The sequence below is a fragment of the Telopea speciosissima genome, chromosome 5 (genome assembly GCF_018873765.1).
Source record: "Telopea speciosissima isolate NSW1024214 ecotype Mountain lineage chromosome 5, Tspe_v1, whole genome shotgun sequence".
Classification (NCBI taxonomy): Eukaryota; Viridiplantae; Streptophyta; class Magnoliopsida; order Proteales; family Proteaceae; genus Telopea; species Telopea speciosissima.
Window position 1 is genome coordinate 21,110,002 of NC_057920.1, and position 24,051 is coordinate 21,134,052.

The window sequence follows — 24,051 nt, forward strand, 5'->3', positions numbered from 1 at the left end:
TGTGGTTTTCTGGGCTTTTTTTCCCTCTTAGAGTGGAAACACAAGTAACTGTCATTTCGATCAAAACATGGTATTTAAACCATGCAATTGTATCGTTTCGTTGAAATTATACTGAAACTGCCTACCAAAAACTGAAATCTTAGCCAAAATACTGAAATTTCAGTCGACTCATCCAGTTTCGTTTCGACCTTCATCGAAAATATTCATGAAATCTTGGTGGTTTCCACTGAGATTTCTAATTATGATTAAGGTAGCACTTTTCACTCCACACTGCCAAGGAACTATTGATTTGGAGATCAAGAATGAGGGGAGTCTGGATATTGATTTTCAGGTTAATGAGTGATTGGATTGGATACTTTTAATTGAAGCAACCTAATGTATTTATCAAATAAGGTTTCATAGTGTGAAAGAAATGGGGTGATTGGAAAGCTTTCAGTTTGTTTGCTTTATATGGGTATACGAATAGAAAACCAGTTGCCCTTCCAAGACCCTTTTGGGTGTATTTGTCATATAGAATTATTGAAGCTGTTTTTAATAATTTGGCTCCACATAAGTAAAAAGGAGGTGGGGGATTGACCACTTAATAAAAATTGGGGGTGCCCAAATCATTCCCCTTTTTATTCAAAAAGAACCGATGTGCTTTACAATAAGAGATAATATTTCTCTGTAAAGACTAACCCTACTCAAAATAGAAGTCTTTCTACTTATGGCTTAGATTTTAATGAGTCTTTTGACTAATGTGGACCTGACAACAAGAGAACAAAATAATTGAGTAACTCAAAAGCAGAACACATTACTTGTAGTATAGTGTATAGCGGTGCAGGGCTGATGTCCTAAGCTGTAGAGGCGTAGAGCCCACTATGGCTCCATGATCGACAGATTTATTCCTATCTTGTTTAAAGATGCTCTGGAATAATAATGTCCAGTTACAAGCTGTATGTGGTACGTCTGAGTTCCTCTTCTTGCTTTCACGTGAAATTCCTCAATTTTTTATTTTTTTTTTAAATGTATCGGTACGTATCGATATGTATCGGTGCGTATCAATATGTATTGGTCGATACATATCGATACATACCGATACATATCGTTACGTATTGATACACATGCCTTTTTCATATTTTACACCAAACACAAACCAGAACCCCCAAAATCTCAATTTTTTCTCCCTTCGGATCGTGCCACAAAATATGTCGGGTCGGGTTGGATCCACATCGCATTCAAATCCTTGGAATACAAGACATACTCAACACTTGAAAGGGAAAAGGTAGGTTTTTTTCAAAAAAAACTTGATCTTTCGCTTCAAATCTTGCATTTAGTTCTTTTTTTTTTTTTGGCTATGATTCAAGGAGAATAGGTTCAACTAACTATTAGATGTATGCTTTGTATACATTTGCAAATATTTGAAATTAAATCCACCATTTTTCACCCAAAACCGAAAATGGCTTCCTTAAGGATCAGTATTGTGCATATGTTCGGTCGGTTCACAACATCATTCTAGTTGCTCTTATTCTTGAAGACCCTTACAGACATGAGTTTGATCCACCCTGACATTCGTCAAGGCAATAGAATGACTCTACATGTAAGAAATCTCATCTTTTTTACAATTTAGAAGTGCCGCACTTGTCTGGTTGTACATTATTCACAATTCTTAGTGTATATGTATGATATATGACATATATTGCTTGTTTATATTGTTTTTTGTGTCCAAAAATGTATTTCCATGTGTATTATAATCATTTTCATGCGTTTCTGCACCGATCGATACGTATCTCCAATACGATACGATACGTCTTTTAAAATCGCCCAACTGATACGATACTTAATACCGATACTTTAAACCTCGGTCTTGACAACTATGACCTCAACTATTTGGCATTATTACCAAGGGTCCCCACTCAAGCCAAAACTGAAAATGGAAAAAAAAAAAAAAAAAAAACAACTCTAAAGTATAAACGATCCAAGATTTTGTACTTGGAAGATGTTGCTTTTATCTAAAGCTCAAGCGATGCTGTACAAGAAAACAGAATAGGATCCGAGGTGGAGGATTGTGTATAATATGTATCGAAAAATCAACGAATTTTAAGCCAACACGGCCTTTTGCCAAATATTGCATCAAACAACAGTGATGCTCAAAGACAGAAAAAACAATCATACTGAAAGAGTAGGGGTTAAGAGTTTAATTGCCACTTGCTGCGTTTCTTTATTGAGCATCTGCTACAAATATGAATGGCTTGCAACAGAGAACAAAAGTATGGAGTTGTGGTGAAGCCTTTTGTACCAGAATGAATCCAATAGAAGGATTTGAAACCACAGCTCTAGTAGTTAGAAAATTAGTTTGATTATCAAAATGTTTTCGTTCCATAAGAGTAAGGCTCCCTGGAACTGTGGAAACAGAAGAAGGTTTTAGATCCTAAGCAACCATGTGTTTAAGAAACCAAACATTGCAGAAAACTACATTAGGTGGCAATTAAATGGATTATGGAATCTATTGGGGTTTTATTCATAAGTAAACCCCGTCCAAAAAACAAGGAAGAGAGTCTAAGAACAGTTAAATTTTAAAAAGACTACTGACAACTAACCATGTATTGGTTCTTTTATGTGCATTTGGTTACTTTATAGTCAGAAAATTAATTGACTCTCAAGATACCATAGTTGTCATGGGCCTCAAGGTGTCTAAGTGACCCAAGGCATTGGAGGGGGCCCAGACACAAGGTGTCGGCTGGATGCCTTGACAACTATGCCATATACCAATATCTTCTTCCTTCTTTGTTTCTCCTGACCCCCTTTTCTTATGCTTCACTGGGGCTTCGTGCTGAAAATTTCCTTGTTTTGCAGATATCTAGAGCATCCTTGGTACCTGAATCAAGCTACATTGCTAAGCCTGCTGCTTCATGGCTTGATGACTTCCTTGTGTGGTTATCTCCAGAAGCTTTTGGCTGTTGTCGTAAATTTACAAATGGGACTTATTGCCCTCCTGATGATCAGGTCAAGGATTCCGATCATACTTTCCATGCATGCAGCAACTCATTTTATTCTTGTTCATATTATTATCAGCTTCGTATTCATAAACTACAACTGAAAATTAGATCATATACTTTTTCTTTCAATAAAGTCAGTTGTGTTGCTACACTTGATGTATCAGATTGGTTCCTGATCACTTTATGCCATTTTTTGGGTGCTAAATTCTAAGCATGGTTTTGGGGATAAGCTGATATAGATCAGTATTAGGTAGGACTATCCAAACTATTGTATGCTGCAATTTCAGCCTTTCCCACTCTGTATCAGCTGTTGTTCCATTTAGATTTTCTGGTCCATACTGATCTGTGTTGGTATCTCCTCTTAAAGATCCAGGTTTGGATCAGCTGATACTTTATTCTAAAGGAACAGCAGCTGCCACCTACAAGTTCACCCTTTGGGTGTCTCCTACATCAGCTTCAGGCCACTTGACTATTGGAATGCATAAAAAACACTCCTTACTTTCTCCATCTCATATCAAGGTTTATGCAATGAGGAATCTTTATGAAAGGAATAAAATGAGGAGTGAGTGAGGACAGATAAAAGGGGGGTTTCCGCATATATTTTCCTGAAATTTATATTTTTTAAGATTTTATTCATTTCAATATTCAGTATAATATATCTGTTTTGGTAGCCTACCCCGGCTGGAACCTTAATGGGAGGGACTGAAGCCCCATTTGGGGAAGATGCTTTGGGTGGTGTTTCATTTTAGGAGCACAATACTACAGGCCATGGTGTAGCAACCGATGGGTGAAGATGGGAATCAATCCTGGGTTTATCATGCCCAACCCACATACTTTACCACCCACACTTTGTAGTGCCTTCATTCAATATAATATTGTTCAGCAGATCAACCTGAGTTGGGACTGTTGGTCTGATCTGATGGCTTGACCTGACTGACCCCCCTGCCAATTTGATGTCTGGGTCTTAAAATGTTGTCGTAGTTGATCATGCTATGGATTTGGTTTATCATGATTCCTTTTTAAAACATGATACTTATTGAACTTTGATGTGCTTATAGGGTATGATCTGATGTGACATTTGCGAGTATAATTTCAGGCATTGAATTAAATCATATTATCGATCTCACTGAACCTTTACTGGTATTCACTGTGATCTAAGATTTACTGACGCACGCTAATATGCTTCTGCAGCCTCCTTGTTGTTCACCTGACGAAGGTTCTTGTGACCTTGGTGGGGTTTGCAAAGATTGCACCACGGTAATCCTTCCCTTCTAATTATCAGAGGAACATTTAGACTTTGATACACTCCATTCTTTTAACATGCTTTGTGTATTAGTATTTTGATTTTGGTTTATTAATGCATTAGGATTGACATAGTGATACTGTTATTTTTCAGCTTCCCCACGTCCTATCTGTATGAATGATATTCCCTAGCAAGTTACACGTTCATATGTTGTCATATCACTTTTTCAAGTCACATGAAAAATGAGAAACTAAGGCAGGGTGTAACCATATTGGAAGGGATCATTGTGCTGTATCTTGGCTCTTGGGAATTATAAAAAATATGCTGCCATATCACTTTTTATGCTTAATGTATCTTTCGACTGCCGTGTGAGCCAAAGCAGCAGAGAAATTGAACTTAACTAGTTCTGCTTTAAAAACTAATAGGGTGTGGAAGACAAAGGCACCACAAGAGTAGCCATTGTCTGGGGTGTTGACTCTTACCATAGCTTTGATCTTGGACATCCTTCAGCCCAAGCAATGGCACCTAGCTAAGAGATTCAATTTTTTTTGTTTGTATCATAAGGAGTCGGTTTTTCATTTGTTTTTTTATATGTATTTTATCATGGAACATTACAGTTAGTGTGAATACATTTCGTTAGTCTATAAGAGGTTCATATGACTAGGTCTGGATGTGTGGTGAATTTGTTCTCACAAGACAAAATGTCTCATTGAGGTGAAAGTATCTGCCTATTGGTTTTGGGTTTATGGATGGAGAGAAACGGAAGGATGTTTGAAGACAATCCTAAGTTCTCCAAAGAATTTGTGCTGATATTTCCAAGTAGTTAGCTGATAAGGAATTAGCTTATAAAAAGTAAATTGGGGAAGACTGGAGTGGTTTTACTTCCACCTGGGATTCTTTGCTGTATGAATGACATTGAGTCTCGCAGCTTGTGTTGATAGTTTCATCTTCATGTATAGATCATACAGTTTTGGTATGGGGTGTGTACATTATCAACTGTAACTATTACTTCTTGATCAATGAAATAAACATATTCTTGTTTCTGACTGAAGAAAACATTTGTTGATTGTTTCAGTGCTTCCTTCACTCAGACTTGCACAATGATCGCCCATCTACGGCACAATTTAGGGAGAAGCTTCCTTGGTTTCTCAATGCACTACCATCTGCTGATTGTGCGAAGGGTGGACATGGGGCTTATACCAGCAGTGTGGATCTGAATGGTCTGTATGAGTTTTTCTTGGTTGAAACTCATATATTTGACTATCTTTGTTTTAGTTCTTCATCTTAACTTCTTGGGTTATATTATCAGGTTATGAAAGTGGAGTGATTCAAGCATCTGAATTCCGTACATACCATACACCACTCAACAAACAAGTATGACCTGTCCTTTTCCCCCTGCTCCCCTTTTAGTAGAATGTCATTTTCATGATGTTGGCAGAATGATTCATGTTTCTCATTTTAGCAAATCTGCCTCTGATATATTACAGAGTGACTATGTTAATTCAATGCGTGCTGCACGAGAATTCAGCTCTATGGTTTCTGATTCTTTGCAGGTAACCATAAATGCTACTTATGGAAACTGTTTCCCCGTCTTTGTTGTCCGTCTGTTATGTTTTTGTGAATAAGGTTGTAGAAGTGAAAATGGACAGAAGAGAATAATTTGTTTTCTTGTTTTTTTCCCTCTTCCCTCCCTCTTCCTATCTCTTTAGCTTCTAGTACGAGGATGCTTCCTCATAAAAGTTAAATTTCATCATCTCCAAATGTTAACAGAATAGGATTAGAGAATGAATGCTTGGATGATTTAGTCATCCCAAGCACATCTTTATTAATAATCATAACGAAGAATGAAACAATTGTACATTAGCAATGTGGGACTAAACCACATGTACGAAATAAATAAAATAACAAAAGAAAGAGGACCAGAATACCCCCACGGTATTCTGGCCATATAGCTAACACTCCCCCTCAAGTTGGTGCATATATATCATGCATGCCCAACTTGACTAAGATAGGATGAAACAGCTTGCTACTCAGCCCCTTAGTGAACACATCAGCCAGTTGATCAGTGGACTTCACAAAGGGAACACAAATGAGGCTGGCTTCAAGCTTCTCCTTGATGAAATGACGGTCAACCTCCACATGTTTAGTACGATCATGCTGGATAGGGTTATGAGCAATGCTAATGGCGGCAAAGCATCATAGGAAGATGGACAACAACACCAATATCCTGTAATAATCCTCTAAGACACAGAAGTTCACAAATTCCTTGTGCCATTGCGCGGAACTCGGCTTCAGCACTAGACCTTGCCACAACATTCTGCTTTTTGCTACGCCATATGACAAGGTTCCCACCCACAAAGGAACAGTAGCCAAAGATAGATTTCCTGTCAGGAGAACCAGCCCAATCGGCATCGGTATAGGCTTCAATCTTCAAGTGACCATTGGGAGATAGAAGGATTCCCTTTCCCGGAGCAGACTTCAAATACCTCAAAATACGACGGATTGCATCCATATGAGAGGAATAGGGATCATGCATGAACTAACTCACCAAACTTACAACAACTACAATGTCAGGGCGTGTGTGAGAAAGGTAGATTAGTTTGCCCACTAACCGCTGATAAGCACCCGTGTCAACAGGCTCACCCTCTTTCTCCCTAAGTTTTGTAGTAGATTCCATAGGAGTATCTGAAGGATGACAACCAAATAGCCCTGTCTCAGTCAATAGATCAAGGACATATTTTCTTTGAGAAAGAAAGATGCCCTTTGAAGATCGAGCAACTTCTATCCCTAGAAAATATTTTAGGGGACCAAGATCTTTGACCTCAAACTCACGGCCAAGAAGAATTTTCAAATCCCTGATTGCAGCATCATCATTACCCGTGACCACAATATCATCCACATAGACTATGAGAAGAGTAACCTTGTTACCAAGCCGTCTGATAAACAAAGTGTGATCAGCATTGCTCTGCTTGTAACCTGCTGAAATCATAGCCTCATAAAATCTGCCAAACCAGGCCCTAGGTGACTGCTTCAAACCATAAAGGGCACGCCTCAATTTACAAACCCTGCCCTTAGTCCTGTCATCAGAAAAACCTGGTGGAATGTCCATATATACCTCCTCCTCAAGCTCTCCATGGAGGAAGGCATTTTTGACATCTAACTACTGAAGATCCCACCCAAGATTTGCAACACAAGATAATAACACCCTAACGGTGTTGAGCTTTGCCACTGGTGCAAAGGTCTCCTGATAGTCAACTCCATAAGTCTGAGTGAACCCCTTTGCAACCAGACGTGCCTTATACCTATCCACCGAGCCATCAGCTTTTTGTTTAACCACGAAGACCCATCTACATCCCACTGGTTTTTTCCTCTGAAGAAGAGCCACAAGATCCCACGTATTATTTTTGTGTAGTGCTCTCATTTCTTCTAACATTGCTGCCTTCCACTTTCCATATGTAGATGCTTCCTGCCAATTTCTAGGAATCGAGATAGAGGAAAGAGAAGATACAAATGCACGAAAAGAGGGAGAAAGGGAGTTATAAGAAACAAAATGAGATATGGGATGTAAAGTGCAAGTCCTAGTACCTTTGCGAAGTGCAATAGGTAGGTCGGAAGTAGATGGATTACCAGGAGATGTAGGATTTGTGTCTGGAGCCGGCAATTGGATGGGTACTGGTGCTACAGTGGGATGCAACTGCCCTCTGGTGGATCTGCCCCTTGTATAGGTGATCATGTTGGAGTTGTCAATTCTCTTCTGAAATTCACCAATAGTTCTCTGGACTGGACTCAGCTCCCCCAGAATAGGAATATTAACACCACTATTTTCTATGGTCTCCCCCTGTAAAGGATTCCCATTAGGTGAGGGAGGAACAGCCAGAGGTTGTTGGGCAGTCTCCAAAGTAGGATGGGCAGCATCCAAAAAGGGCTGGGCAGCAGCCGTGGGTGGTAAAGGGGGCTGGACAGCAGCCGAGGGTGGTAAAGATGGCCGGGCAACAGCCAGAGGCACCTCAGGTAAAGGAATTTCGAAAGCCACATCTTCACCAGCACTCTCCCCCTGAAGAGGTGGCGAAAAATAATAAGAAATGGACTCATGGAAAATATCATCCATACTAACCACGGTACGGCGGGAAGGAGATGGTAGCATTTATAGCCTTTCTGGGTTGGAGAATAACCCAAGAAAATACAACGGAGCCCCCGAGGTTCAAGTTTGCCTGGAGATTTGGTATCTCTAGCATAACACACACAACCAAACACCTTGGGAGGCACAATAAAGGAGGAATTACCAATCAAAATATCAGAGGGGCTACGGGAGTTAAGTACCCTAGAGGGCAGCCTATTGATGAGATAGGCCGTCGTAAGAACCGCATCCCCCCAATATTGAGACGGGACATTTTTCGGAAACATCAAAGCTCTGGCCATTTCTAACAAGTGGCGGTTTTTCCTTTCTGCCACACCATTCTGGGCAGGGGTATCAACACAACTAGTTTGATGAATGATTCTATGGTCAGCCAAATATTTTTGAAATTGTGATTCTTTATACTCTGTCCCATTATCACTTCTCAATATTTTGAGAGTAGCCTGGAACTGAGTTTGGACCATTTTATGAAAGTGCTGAAAACATGAAAAAACCTGATTTTTTGTATGCAAAAGATACACCCATGTGTTCCTAGAATGACAATCAATGAAAGAGACAAACCACCGATGACTAGAAATAGAGGGTTTACGATTAGGGCCCCAAACATCAGAGTGCACTAATTGAAAGCAAGAAGAACTCATTTTATTTCAAATAGGATAATTTGAACATGTCTGTTTGGCCAGAACACACGCCTCACAAAAAAAGTCATCCTTAGTACGAAGGGTGACCAAACTAGGAAATAAATGTGCTGAAATTCCTAAAGAGGGGTGACCTAACCTAAAGTGCCACTGGTAGAGTTCAGAAGAGACCATGGAGTTCTGGTGTAGTGGAGAAGGCAATGGTGGTGGAGAGAAGCGACCATCATTAAGCAGGTACAGCCCACCGTGCACTTTACCCAATCCAATCGTCCTCCCAAAGTCCAGATCCTGAAACACACAATGAGAAGGAAAGAAAGTGACTTTGCAGTTAAGATCACGAGAATACTACTAATGGAAAGAAGGTTAGTAGTAAAATTAGGAATATGCAAAACAGAAGTTAATGGAAGAGAGGAAGTGCAGTTGATGATTCCTTTTCCAGATATAGAAGAAAGGGAACCATCAGCTACCTTGACCTTGTCTTTCCCAGAAGTGGGAGAATATCTATGAAACAAACCAGAGGAACCGGTCATATGATCTGTAGCCCCAGAATCTATGATCCAAGGATGTGAAGCTACAGAAGCACAATGACCCCCAAATGGAATACCTGACCGGGCAAAGTGGGAACCTGAAGTAGTAGAAGAATTGGCAGTAGCTAATGTAGTAGAGGCAGCAGCAGCGGAAGACCCCTCAGCATACAAAGGAGTGCCTGTAGATCATCCTGGGATAGACCGGGGTCGATAGCGAGGGCCGCATGATATGATCTCAATCGATGGGCCTTGGTCTTAGTCTTTGTCTTGGTCTTGGCAGCCCTTTTAGCTTCAAAGTCAGCCGATTTCCTATGAAGTTTCCAGCACTTCTCCTTGGTGTGGTAAGGTTTGTGACAGTACTCACAAACAACAGACCCAGTAGTAGAATCACCAAGAGAAGCAGTGCCACTAGGTGCAGGAGTGGCAAGGGCAGCAGCCTGGAGTGCCGATCTGTCAGTAATAGGAGGGTGCAACATGGCAGCCCTACGGTTTTCTTCAGAGGAGACCAGGGCATAGGATTGTTCAAGTGGGGGAAATGGCTTGTGACCCAACACCTAAACCCGAATCTGATCATACTCGACATTCAAACCTGCCAAAAAATCATAGACTCTGATCTTGTCCATATGTTGTTTGTAAGAAGTAATATCAGCAGCTGTACTTGAATGAAAGTCAGAAAAGTGGTCCAGTTGCTGCGCAAAGTAGCATAGTACTTGGAGACTATCAACTCCCCCTGAGAGGTGTGAAGGACCTTCTTCCTGAGTTCATAAACCTGGGCATCATTGCTAAGTTGTCCGTAAGTTTCCTTGCAAGCAGCCCAAATTTCCGAGGCTGTGTCAAGGAGAAGAAAATTGTGCTGCAGATCTGTAGTCATAGAACCAATTAGGTAGGACATAAGAACTCCATTGTTGGCAAGCCACTTGTCTTAAGCAGCTCCAACCTCAATGGGCATAACAATAGTGCCCCTAATATGACCCGTAAGGCCACGGCCAGCAATGGCAAAGGATGTAGACCTAGACCAAAGTAAATAATTACTGCCATCCAACTTGATTGGATTTGGAGAAAAAGTGTGATAATCTGGCTTGCTGGTTCCATCACCAACTGAAGTAGCAGTCAAATCTACAGAGTCACCCATGAAGACAGTAGAGAAGCCCAAATCGCAGAAGGGGACTGTTGTGAAGAAAAACCCAAGAAATCCTCCAAGTTAAGGGCTGAAAATTAGAGGAGAGCCTGCTGGTAGTGGTAGAACAATGGTCTCCAAAAATCAGCAACAGTAGCCAAGTAAATCCCTTAGATCGATTTTTACAGGGTTTTGGAAAAAACCCTGAAATTGATGAGATCGATGTAGGGAAGAAGAAGAGCAAAATCACAGCAGATGCAGCTGAAACTAGGATCGAGTGGTGCTCTAGTAATGCTGAATCACTCTGCCAAATATCAGCCGCAACAAGAACCTGCAAACCCTAGATCGATAATGCTTTCAAAACCCTGATTTGGTGGAAGAATAATCGATCTAGGATGTCTTCAAACTTGGTGGAGATAGGAACTAATACAGAATAGTAAATACTGCTGCTTCTTGAGTCTTCAATGATGTAGATTGCTTCCTTGGAAGGGAGTGAGAGCAGTCCACAAAAAACAGAATCTTCAAATATCGCAGGCAGCAACTGGAGCTGAAATTGTCCCTATCGATCAAATAACTTGATCATAGAATGAGGTAATGGAGGGCAGCCACTGGATCTATTGATCACCTCATCAGTGCTGCCCTAATAGGGGTGAATGAAGAACAAGGGGAAAGGAGAAGAAAAAAAACTTGCGAATGAGAGGGGAGGAGGCCGAAATCGAGAAAGGAAGAGAAGGGGGGGTTCCTAATTCGAATTTTGCTTTGATACCATGTTAACAGAATAGGATTAGAGAATGAATGCTTGGATGATTTAGTCATCCCAAGCACATCTTTATTTATAATCATAATGAAGAATGAAACAATTGTACATTAGCAATGTGGGACTAAACCACATGTACGAAATAAATAAAATAACAAAAGAAAGAGGACCAGAATACCCCCACGGTATTCTGGCAATATAGCTAACACCAAATGTGTATCAATAGCCACTATTCATAATTTCATGTTTGAACCATGAGCATTGTACGCCTACATGCTGTTGCGTTTTGTGTCCATAAAAATATACCTGATAAAGTTCAAAAGATACTTGCCAGGCTGATAGGTATCCGAATAATTTATTTCATTTTCAAATATAAAAGCACCCAAAAATTTTCAAAATGTATGCACATAGAAAGGACATGAAAGTAAAGAAATGTTTTGCAATAGATGTCTAGGAAGCAACACCTATCAGTCTGAAATTGGATTACTGGTTACCTCAAAAAACATGAAACAACATTCAGTCTGTTATGCAACCCTTGGAAATAAATATATCCGCAGACGAGGAGTACCATCACAATAAACTTTTTTCCTATATAACTTTGGAGACCTCTAGAAAGTGTCCCAACCCTTGGCACGTGATTATCCCAAGGACCAAACTGCCTTCAGACTTGTATACCACCCTGGGAATGTAAAAAAAAGGGGCTTACCCAGTGCACGAGGCTCCCACCACTGCGGGATCTGGGGAAGCAATATGAACTTTTGATAATCCTGGGTGAAGCAATCCTCCCTTTCATGTAAGAATGAACTCCAAGATTTGTAGAACTATTTCTAGTCCCTGGAGAACATTCCTTACAACTTTTCAAGCTAGGTTTAGAGATGGAAAAAACCCTCCCTATCTGTGAGAATAATTTGAGGCTTTTCTGATGAACCTTTAGTCTTTTTGGGAAATGGTTAATTGCTTTGAGAGTGAATACATCCATACCTACTCGATTCTTTCCTTTTCTTTTCTTTTCTTTTCTTTGTTTTCCCAGAACTACCCAGGAATTTGGGCATGCCCTCAGATTTTTCTTTTTTATGGTGAATAAAAATGCATTACCAAAAACGGAAAAGAAAAAAAGGGGGGAGGGGAGAATACACAGGGAGAAGAGAGGGGGGGGAAGCTATACAAAGACCCAAGCCCTAAGAAGCCCTATAAGGGCGGGCTAGGAGTCTGAATAAAAGAAACATCTAAGCTTCAAAAAGAAGTAATGTGCCTATTTCTAGGAGAGTCCACAAGAGAGCCAGAACGAACAATCTGCAGCTTAGAGCTAACATCAAAGAAGATGGCTTTCCAAATCTTATCAAAAGATCGAGAATTGTAGGTCCATCTTCTAAGATTTCTTTCCATCCAAATATGGGAAATGACAGCTCCTAGCACAAGTTTACCTGCTGAATCACAAATAGACTGCCTGAAAAAGTCATATCCATCCAAAGCCACTGGAAAAAGGTAAAGGCCTTCTCAGGCAGGGCTAAATGGATTGGAGGGCTTTCTTCCAAATAGGGGAGGTGAAAGGGCAAGAGAAGAAAAGGTGGTCAACGTCCTCAAGACCGTTCCAACACACGATGCAGAAGAAAAGCTTGGGTGGGAAGGCATTTGTTCAGGGTGCACCAAACATTTATGGCGGGGAATATGACCTTTGAACCAAATGAGCTTATGCCAGAGAACCTTAGGATCTTGGAGACGAATAAAATTCCAAGCCGATATAGAGCTAAAGAGGCCATTTAGGGAACGGTTCCATATGGTCCTATCCGATTGGGAGGAGGGGGTGGAAGAGGGGGAAGGGAGGCCCAGACCTGAGCAGCAAGACATGGGGGAAAGGGGGAGGGGGAGACCACAAGCCGTCAACAATAATGGAGGAGAGAGGGGAGAACTTGGGAATACCGGAAGAGTAAACAGAGCGGGCTCCAAGGAGATTAAAAAGGACACTAGAAGAGTGCCAGGGGTCCATCCAACGAGAGAAAGAGGAGCCGTCAGCAATCTTGAGGGAGATGGTACGAAGGGCAAGAGGCCGGAGGAGGATTTTACGCCAAACCCTAGAAGTGTCCGTCTGAAAGGGGACAGCCCACTAGGAATCCTTTTTAAGGAGATGAGAGTGAACCCAGTGAACCCAGATAGAATCATGATTGGATATGATTTTCCAATTGAGCTTAAGAATACCAGCCTTATTGTAATCACTAATCCTACGGATACCTAGGCCACCTTCGGATTTGGGGAAACAGATGGTAGTCCAACTGATAGGATGGATGAATTTGGAGCATTCTTTGCCTTTCCAAAGAAAGGCACAAAAGAGGGATTCCATGGCAGAAATGGTCGACTTGGGAAGCCCAAAGATGCCACACCAATAAATGTAAGAGGATTGGAGGATGGATCTAGTGAGCTCAAGCCTACCAGCAAAGGAGAGAAGTTTGCCCTTCCAAAGCTAGATGCGCTTTCTAATGAGATCTAACGCAGTGGAAAAATGGTGGGCAGTCAACCTAGCGGGAATGAGGGGGAGACCAAGATATTTAACAGGGAGGTGGCCGAAGGAGAATCCCGTCAGGCAGAGAAGATGATCCTTGATGGAGTCAGAAACTAAGGAAATTGATCTTAAGCCCCGAGAGGCTTTCAAAGAGATGGAGGGAGGACATAATGGAAGAGATCGAAGAGGGATCAGCCTTAGAAAAGATCATAAGGTCATCCGCAAAGGCAAGGTGGAAGAGATTGAGAGCCTTACATTTAGCAATGGGGGAGATGAGGTGCTGGCCAGTTTTTTAACTGAATGCTCCTAGAGAGAACTTCTAGAGCAAGGGAGAAGAGAAAGGGAGAGAGAGGGCAGCCTTAGCGAATTTCCATATTAGAGGGGAAGAAACTGGCAGGAGAACCATTGATAATAGCCGAGAAGGAAGGGGAAGAGATATAGAAATGGATCCAACGCACAAAGGGAAGGGGAAAGGATATTTGAGTCAAAACATCACCAATGAAATCCCACCTGATAGAGTCAAATGCCTTATGGATGTCAATCTTCATAAGGGTAGCAGGAGAGTGGGATTTACAGTTGAACCCTCTGACAATTTTGGAGCAAAGATGAATGTTATCAGTGATGCTTTTACCCGAAATGAAAGCCGATTGGTTAGGGCTGACCAAGGAAGGAATAACCAACTGAAGACGGTTGGCAAGAATTTTGGCAATGAATTTAAAAAGGAGATTACAGAGAGAGATAGGTCTAAAATCAGCCAAAGGAAGAGGGAGGGTTAGGTCTTCGCTGCATCAAAGATATGAACTCGGCAGGCATCATCAAGTTGATTTGGAAGATCGCTTCTAAAGAAAACAGCATTTAGGTTGATTGGATATACTCTGGCATCCTTCGATCTGATTCTATTTGGTCTGTCGCTTCTACTTCGGATGCTTCTTGGGTCTGGCGCAAGATTCTCTCTCTTAGACAAATGGCTATTGAAGCTATTCACTCCAAGATTGGGAATGGATCCTATACTGCTCTTTGGATCACTGGCATCCAAAGGGTATTCTCATTCACTCGGTCAGCTCTAGAGCTATCTACAATTGTGGTTTAAACAGGAACTCGCAGGTAGCTGATATTATCTCTAACGAAGACTAGGACCCGCCCCCCTCTCTCCACCTGGGCCTCAATTAAATCTGGGATGCTCTGCCCTCTATCCCTAGAAGACCCTCCGGGAGTTGTGATTGTGTCACTTGGATCCCTTCCACTTCCGGTTTGTTCAGATCCAAGGATGCTTGGAATATTGTTCGTCTCAGAAGTGATCCGGTTCCTTGGGGAAAGCTCTGGTTCAAAAGCCACATTCCCCGGCACAGCTTCACTGTGTGGCACGTCTTCACAAACTGCCTCCCAACACAGTCCTTCCTCCGTCTTCGGCAGATCTCAGTCTCCCCTTATTGTTGTCTTTGTTGGAATGCTGTTGAAGATATAGATCATCTATTCTTTGATTGTGCGCTTTCCTCGGCCATCTGGAAGCGAATGCTAGTCAAATGTTGGCCTCATAGGCGGAGAGTTCTCAACTTCTCTAGGGAATGGTTATGGAGACATGACCTTTGCTGGCTCTTCGATTTGTGATACAGTTGGTAAACTGGCTTTTTGTGCTTCCATCAACCAAATTTGGATGGAGCGTAACATTAGAAAATGGACTTCCAACTCCAGGCCTCTTAGCCAGATTTGGGACTCCATCTCTTTTGACATTAAAGCAAAGCTCTCTACTGTAACTTCTCCTAGTATTGATTCCCCAAGGAACAGGCATATTGATGTTTCCTGGGATCTCCCCCCCTCCTCTATCCAGCCAACCTCCTCCCCTGTTTGAGGATGTGTTAGCTTGTATTTTTTTGTTTCTTCTTCCCCTCCTTTTTGGGGTCTCTGTTGTTCTTCTTCCTTGGTAATGAATTTTTTTATTCACCCAAAAAAAAAAAAAATTCAGCCAAAGAGGACGCCCCCAACTTTTTAGGGATGAGGCGAAGGAAGGTCTGATTGATCTTAGAGATCTTACTAGGATTGAAGAAAAAGCTGCGAATAGCTTTGAAAATGTCATCTTTGAGGATGTCCCAACCATATTTCAAGATCTCGTCTCGCCTCGCCATTTCGGGCAGGTCGAGATTTCCGAAATATCCGAAATGTACCGAAATTTTGCCAAAATATGGTATTTTTTCTACCATATTTCGGCAGTCCATCTTGGTGGATTTTTTGCCATATTAAGGCTTGATACTTCATGTACACCCTTATTTAAGCTAAATAAATACATTTAAACCTTCATATTGCAAAAAAAATGAACTCAAAGTGTTGTTTTGGGTTTGCACCCTTGATTGACAGTATAGGGTCAGACCCTGATGTATAAATGGTTAAATACACATTGTTTAAGTAATATACTGAAATTTGGACTTTTTTCATTTCATATGGTCATCTCGTCTCGGCAGTGTCGAGATATTCGAAATATACCGAAATATCAACGATATATCGCGAGATTTTGAACCATGGTCCCAACAAGCAAGGAAAAAGCTCATACTAAAGCCATCAGGACCAAGGGCCCAATTGGACTTGTGGTAGAGGACATCCGAGGGGATGGATTGGAGAAAGCCAAAGAGAGAAGAGGGGACAAATTTATTTCTTAAATCAGGGGGAAGGGGTGGGGGGAAGGGGGGAGAAGAGGGAGGAAAAGAAAGAGATAGCTTCAGACTTAATCTTAGGGACGGAAGTGAGGGGGTTGCCATAAGGGGAGAGAAGCAGAGAGATGGAATTGGAGTTTGCACGAGCTTTGAGAGATCTATGGAAGAATGACAACCTAAGTAGAGGGGGCTGAACCTGACTCCACGAACCCCTACTTACTACTAACCCAGAAGACCCATACCAATTTACAATGGAACTGATCTTTGTAAAGGTAGCCCTAATCTTTCATCCAATAAAGCGTCAAACTTTAGAGGCGGATCAGAGTGCCTAAAAAACTCAAGACAGGCGGGTAGGTAGAACATCCATACGGTACTCTAATGAATACCCTGATGAAGCTACAAATATTTATTTTCTGAAGAATCGCAACTGTTAGAATTAATCTATTTTCCTTTGCAGATGTTGCAAATAGTTTAAGGCATTGCAGTGGAATCAAATTTCAGGCTGTGTAGCTGTCATAGTCCATGTACTTTCACTGCACTAACGTTACCTTTCTGATGCAGATTGAGATCTTTCCATATTCAGTGTTTTATATCTTCTTTGAGCAATACTTGGACATATGGAGAACCGCGTTGATCAACCTAGCAATAGCTCTTGGTGTGTTCTCTATAACTAATCTGGCAGTTCTCATTATCCTAATTATTTGAAGTTCTGGCCTTGTAGGAATCTTTGTATATTTCAGTTCTGTTGGCCATAGGCTCCATTCAACATTCATGCCTCTTTTGAACATATATTAGGCTTGCTTCTGCAAAGTTATTTGAGGAAGAGTATTTCCATCAGATTTTTAGCTTTTTTTGAAGCATAATCTGCCATCCTTATGCACAAGAATACTCAAATTAGAAAAGAAGAAGGATTGCTGCAGATAATATCTTTACATTGTCTCCATGTATGTACTTACAACATCTAAAATCAGGAACTTTAAAAAGAATAACTAATGGTTGATAGCAAGATGTGAAGTATCAGTGATTCAGTATCAGGCAATGTATTAGAAAGTTGGTTTTAAGAGATGTATCTGAGAGACGTTAAGAGACACTAGCAAGGTTCGAGGTCTCAGTATCTTGGCTGGTTTCGGTCAATTTTCTTGGTAACTCAGCGAGATCACGGCCAAGTTGGTGCATTTTTTATATCAAATTTCGGTCCTTGGTTTTGGTAGCCATATGACTTAATTAGGTCATGAAACTTGCAGGACAGCCTATTTTAGGCCCTATAAACATGGTGGAAACCCTTAGGTTTTTTAAAAATCACACCCAAAATGATACTTTGACTTAGGACCCTAGGTTGGTAGTGTATGCTGTATATATATTTACTCATATGACCAATTCACACAATCTTTAGTATTAGAACGCATATAGTTCAAGTAAAACAGCTTAAATAAGCATTTGGGGGGGGGGGGGGGTTGTGCATTCACAAGCGAAACCCACCGAGATAGACCAGACTGGTTGACATTTCTACCAAGTCTTGTCGAGTTGAGGCTTGTATATCAAGTGGATGGTAACAATTTCTACTGATATGAGATTTCTGATTTCGGTGAGATACTGAAATTTCGACCGAAACCTTGTTGATTCCTTAACTTGCTTGTGGTTTCGACTTGGTAACACAAAAAAACAGGATAAAAACCGAGATCTCGGCGAGACCTCAAACCATGGACACTAGATATGCTACATGCATGGATATGCTTTTGATCATAGTTATCAAGGCGGCAGGGCGACCAAGGCATTTGCGGGCCTTCCTAAGCGCCTTGGCGATAGGGCGGCCACAAGGCGTCGCCTCGGTGAGCAAGGCGTTCTATTGTTTTTTTTTTCGTATAACCATTGTATTTGGCACAAATAGCATATTAAAAATTATATTACTCTATTTACATGCTAAATTAATATTAAAGAATCATACCAATGCTAGATATTCGTCAGAAAAAAAAAATATCAACAAACTAAATTCAAGTTTTGATACATGCATAACTAGAGTTTTTAAGCTTTGTACAACATAAATAAACAATAAATAATAGCATCTGTTAGAAGAGAGGTTTTGTGGGCTCATTATCTTCTTAATTTTCTGGTTTTTCCTGTTTTGTTCCTAACCCTATATAACACCTTATATACTCTCATTATGATATTGAATAGATTGCTCACGGCTGTGTGAGCTTCTCTTCTCCTCTCTTCTTCTTCTTTTTCCTCTCTCCCTTCTCTAATTTTCGCAGGTTACATGGTATCTGTTGGCACCGCTTCCTCTAAAAGGCCGACCTTGTAGAAAAGAGAGGAAACAATATGTATATCATATAGGAGCTCTAAAACGGCGGACTATCCAAAGGGGGACACGGGTGGATAAATAATTTCAACACCTACCCGCTCCCAGGGGGACTCGATACTGCAACCCCTGCCTGCTCTAATACCATGTTGGAACCGCTTCCTCTATCTTATTTATAATAAAATCAATAGAAAGTTACATTACAAAAAGGAAACTAAATCCTTATCAGCCAAGGAGAGAAAATAGGAAATTGATCTAATAAGGAAACTAACTTAGTCTAGGAAAAGGAAACTAAACCTAGTCTAAAATAGGTAACTAACTTAGACTAAAAACTGACTCCTAACTCCTAACAATTAAAGACATAAAACAATAAAGGAAACCATAATGGGTTCAACCACAATAGGGACACTCCCCCTATCGTGGTACACTTCTCAACACTCCCCCTCAAGCTGGAGTATACAGATATCAAAAGAAAGGCTCCAGCTTAGACCAAAAAGAATAGAAAATCAAACTCAACACCAGTCTTGAAAGTAGTTGTAGACTTCAGTGAGCATAGAGGAAACTCCAATAAAACCAGTAGAAATATCAGCCCAAGCACTGGACAATTGATAACTTTAACCGCAATCCAAAAACAGCAGATAGGTAACGATGACAGATGTTCTCCAATAATTGCAAAACTTGATTTCTAATAAAAGAAGACTCGATCTTCAATATAAGGAAAGAACTCGATCTTCAAACAAAGGAAGAATCAATTCAATCACACAAAGTGGAATTTTCCTGTCGATTTTCAAAAAAACCATATCATGCTTAAAAGATGGAGGGTAGTAACTTCGGAGTTTCCCTTCAAAAGTAAAAATCTTCATTGAAATAAATCTTGAGAAATCTTCATTGAAATAGTCTTGAGAAAGGTAAGACTCTCCAATTGATGACTTGTGCAGAGCAGATATGCAAATAGTAATATCCAATTCCAATCTCCCCCTCACATGTAGCAGTACACATGAACAAATAACGGCCAATAATCAACATCTCAAAGCACGGGCATCATAAAAAATCCCATAAACAAGAGCAGCACAAATAACAGTTGTAGATAAAAGAATCCCAATATCAGTTTCTATCCTCCCCTCAATGGAGCCAACAACCATCATGCAAGGTCCAAGCTTCAAAAAAGTACAAATCCCACATGTGTTTGGGGCCCACCTAGGCCACTATACTTCAAGAATTTTGAAGAAATGTCGGAATTAAAAGGGCAATGGCAGTTTGATATCTGACCAGCATCTCAATAATTTCCAATCTCCCCCTCAAAACAAACTCCAACCTCAATATCATTTAAGTACTAATTTGCCAAAAAAACAAATTGATGTGATCTGGGCCCACCAAAGCAATAATATAGCACATATGTATACCCAGTGGCAATTCTATAATTACATTATGCAATCTCCAATTGATGTGGAACCCGGGTCAAAATACCCAATTTCGTTCGGGATGGACCCATCCAAGTATGCAATAGGCAATCGCAAGAGGTAATGGCAGAACTTTAATTTAAGTGAAATCCATATATATATGCATAAGGCTGGCCAAATTTAAGGGAGGAGTGGCAATCTGGTAATAAACCAGAATTTGCAAGGGGTCATTTGTTAGATAAAGAGGCAATGGGACATGATGGGAATTAAAATTATTGTATGGGGACAAACTAGGAAGGGCTGTAAAATATAGGCTAAGTGGAATAAAAAGAGAAAGGAGGGATAATATAGGAAACCAGAATAAAAGAAAAGAAAGCCACTCACATTAGGAAGGTTGTCTTCAACCTTCAGTCATGAACAAACACCTAGCGGAAAGAAGAAACTCCGATCAAGAGAAAATCCAAGACAGATCTTTGTTTGGCCTAAAATTTCAGAGGTAGAGTCACACTCCCAGGCCCTGTTAAACCCAGGTGGTAGTTCCTACAAACAGCAAGCTCCACTCAAGTATTTAAAGCCCTAAAATCAGATCTGGCGGTAAAACAGGGAAGCAGGTCACTGCTTCGACTTAATCTTCAAAACAGAGGTTGGTTTGGGTGATGAAACCCTTGGATTAGGATCGCCTATGTGGGTACTGCCCTCAATTAGGATCTCAGGCCAAAACCAAAGAGCAGCAACAGCAATAATTGAAGAACCGATGAACCATCAAACATCAAACAAAAGGGGTTTCAAAAACAGAAAAGCTCCAACATTAATCGACTCCAGCGTGAACCAGCCGGAAACCAAGTTCAAAAAAGGGGAGGCGATAACCAGAGACAGAAATATTGTCTTCAACCTCTGGACTCAACGAAACACCATCAAGCAGAAAAAAAAATCATCGGAAGTTCAAAAAGGAGAGCAAGATTGACTGTAGATCGATCAGCAAAAGTTCTTCGATCAAACCAGAAAAAAACTTAGTTCGATCAGCAGAAATTAATAGCAGCCAAGGTATAAAACCAAATCAGAGGCAGCGAGACCACGTCTCTCAAACAGAGGCAGCATACGATCGAGAACAACCCTCTTTCAATCACCAACATACAAAACCCATACGAAACCCTAGTTCTTCTTCTATGAATTAAGGTTTCCTTCTCCAAACGGGAAATCCAAGACGACTCTCAAAACGGCAATCTTGGAGAGAATTAGTCCCTGGTTGCCTAGCTCTGATACCATGTTGGAACCGCTTCCTCTAAAAGGCCGACCTTGTAGGAAAGGGAGAAAATGATATGTATATCATACAAGAGCTCTAACACGGTGGACTATCCACAGGGGGACACGGGTGGATAAATAATTTCAACACCTGCCCGCTCCCAGGGGGACTCGATACTGTGATCCCTACCTGTTGATGCAGATTCATCATCAAATAGGGCTTGTTTCATTGGGAATAAGTCTAGGGTTGGGATATATATATGTTGGGCCTTTGTTCCCAAGGGTTTTCTATGTATTAGGCCACTTTAGTGGGCCTGAAATAGGGGTATATAAGTTGCATACGGGATTAGCCCAATACTTAGTTTTTATTTTGTGTTTTTAATTGAACCGGTTTAAATTGGTTGCATCCAATTGGTTCAATTGGTCTAATTTAAGTGAAGTGATCCTATTGGCTAAGAGGTTCTTATATCCTATTGGCTAGTAGGGAATCTTCTTTTATTTTAAGTTGTTTAAGTTGTTTTTAAGTCATTAGGACTCTATTTTGAGTCTATTTCATTTTCCTAGTCAGTTTAAGTTGCCTAATAGGTTAGGGATAAGGTTAGGCCATTCCTTTTTAGTGTCTAAGTCTATTTTTGAGTCTTCTATATAAGTTTGTAAGGGAGGCCAGCATTGTACACGAATTGTGAAATAATGTTGTTACGTCTCCTCTCATCAACAACTAAGATGGTTGTGCTCCCATTGGGTAGACGAACTCGGGTCTTGAAAACAAAGGGAGGTGGGTCTTTCGAGGCTTGGTTGGAGCTTCCCTCCGCCATAGCTCTGATACCAATTTAATGTAGTCCCAGGTAGGAGTAATCCCACTAGGAACCAGGGTAATAGGATCTCTTAACAAGGCTGGCCGATTGGGACAGCTTAGGCTAATTAGGGCAGAATTAGGGTTATGGTTAGGGTTTCGACTTAGGGTTTTATTTGGTAATGATGTACAGAATTTTATGAGTCTAATGATATAAGTTGGATCAAATTTGGTTGAGGTTGGAATTCTAGGGTTTTGGGTAGGATGCCTTATGAAAATGGACTGTTTGTAAGATCTAGGGTTTAGGGGCAGATTTTAGGAAAGAGGTTTATAGGGTATTAATGGGCAGGTCTAGGGGGTTATTTTGGTATAAAGAAGTTAGGGTTTGGATGAGTTACAAAATTCTGCAATTTAGGGCAGAATTGGATTTAGGGTTTTAGGGTTCTAATGGATCTATGGATTAATGGAAGGGATGATAATAGGAGTAGATGGAGCTTAGGTTAGAGGACTAGAAGAAGAAGGTTAAATGCTGAATTAATAAACTACTTACTTGAAAGATTAAATCTTCAATGGTAGCAGCTTCGAAGAACTAGAAGAAGGACCTCCACACCAGTAGTTGAGATCATGGTTGAGAAGCTCGGCCATCAAATTGATGTGGAGGTCCAACACACAATGGTAGAAGAAACTACTAAAGAGGGCAAAGTAGACAAGGCTGAGGACATGGAAGATGAAGTGGTGATTGACAACACTCCACAAGAAATCATCGACATCCAAGATGTTGTTCTTGAAGAGGTCGAGCACAAAGAGTTTGTTATGCCACTATGGTTCTTTGAAGAGAACGCTCCACGCATTGAAGACTTTATCCCCAATGTTCCCGCTTCACCGAAATTCTGTTTGGGGATGGTCAAAGCTGCTGATCACATGTTGATTCCCCCTCATCACTACAAAATTCGAGGACGAATTTTTTCAAGTTGGGGAGAGTTGATGCAAATTCATCATCAAATAGGGCTTGTTTCATTGGGAATAAGTGTAGGGTTGGGATATATATATATGTTAAGCCTTTGTTCCCAAGGGTTTTCTATGTATTAGGCCACTTTAGTGGGCCTGAAATAGGGGTATATAGGTTGCATACGGGATTAGCCCAATACTTAGTTTTTATTTTGTGTTTTTAATTGAACCGGTTTAAATTGGTTGCATCCAATTGGTTCAATTGGTCTAATTTAAGTGAAGTGATCCTATTGGCTAAGAGGTTCTTATATCCTATTGGCTACTAGGGAATCTTCTTTATTTTAAGTAGTTTAAGTTGTTTTAAGTCATTAGGACTCTATTTGAGTTTCCTAGTCAGTTTAAGTTGCCTAATAGGTTAGGAATAAGGTTAGGCCATTCCCTTTTAGTGTCTAAGTCTATTTTTGAGTCTTCTATATAAGTTTGTAAGGGAGGCCAGCATTGGAGACGAATTTGATTAATGAAAATGCTTTTGTTTGCTGCCATAGCTGCTGCTCTGCTCTGCTCTGTTGAGTGAACCTTGTGAGTAATATCAAGGCTACCTTGTGGGTAATATCAAGGTGAAGGGATTGGTGGACTCCGATCGACTCCTTGCATCTTGTAGATCGGGAGGTCCTTCTTCTAGTTCTTCAAAGCTGCTACCATTGAAGATTTAATCTTTCAAGTAAGTAGTTTATTAATTCAGCATTTAACCTTCTTCTTCTAATCCTCTAACCTAAGCTCCATCTACTCCTATTATCATCCCTTCCATTAATCCATAGATCCATTAGAACCC

At 40.7% G+C, this 24,051-nt stretch overlaps 1 protein-coding gene across 2 annotated transcripts in view; it reads left to right on the forward strand.

Moving 5' to 3' along the window:
* The window catches only part of LOC122662175 (NPC intracellular cholesterol transporter 1-like), a 179,895-nt gene that overhangs the window by 141,278 nt on the left and 14,566 nt on the right, over positions 1 to 24,051 (forward strand). For both annotated transcript variants that reach the window (XM_043857743.1, XM_043857744.1), the window contains exons 26-31: positions 2,836 to 2,985; positions 4,170 to 4,235; positions 5,297 to 5,441; positions 5,531 to 5,595; positions 5,709 to 5,774; positions 17,099 to 17,192. In XM_043857743.1, the coding sequence (XP_043713678.1) occupies positions 2,836 to 2,985; positions 4,170 to 4,235; positions 5,297 to 5,441; positions 5,531 to 5,595; positions 5,709 to 5,774; positions 17,099 to 17,192 (586 nt within the window). The remainder of the gene's footprint in view (positions 1 to 2,835; positions 2,986 to 4,169; positions 4,236 to 5,296; positions 5,442 to 5,530; positions 5,596 to 5,708; positions 5,775 to 17,098; positions 17,193 to 24,051) is intronic.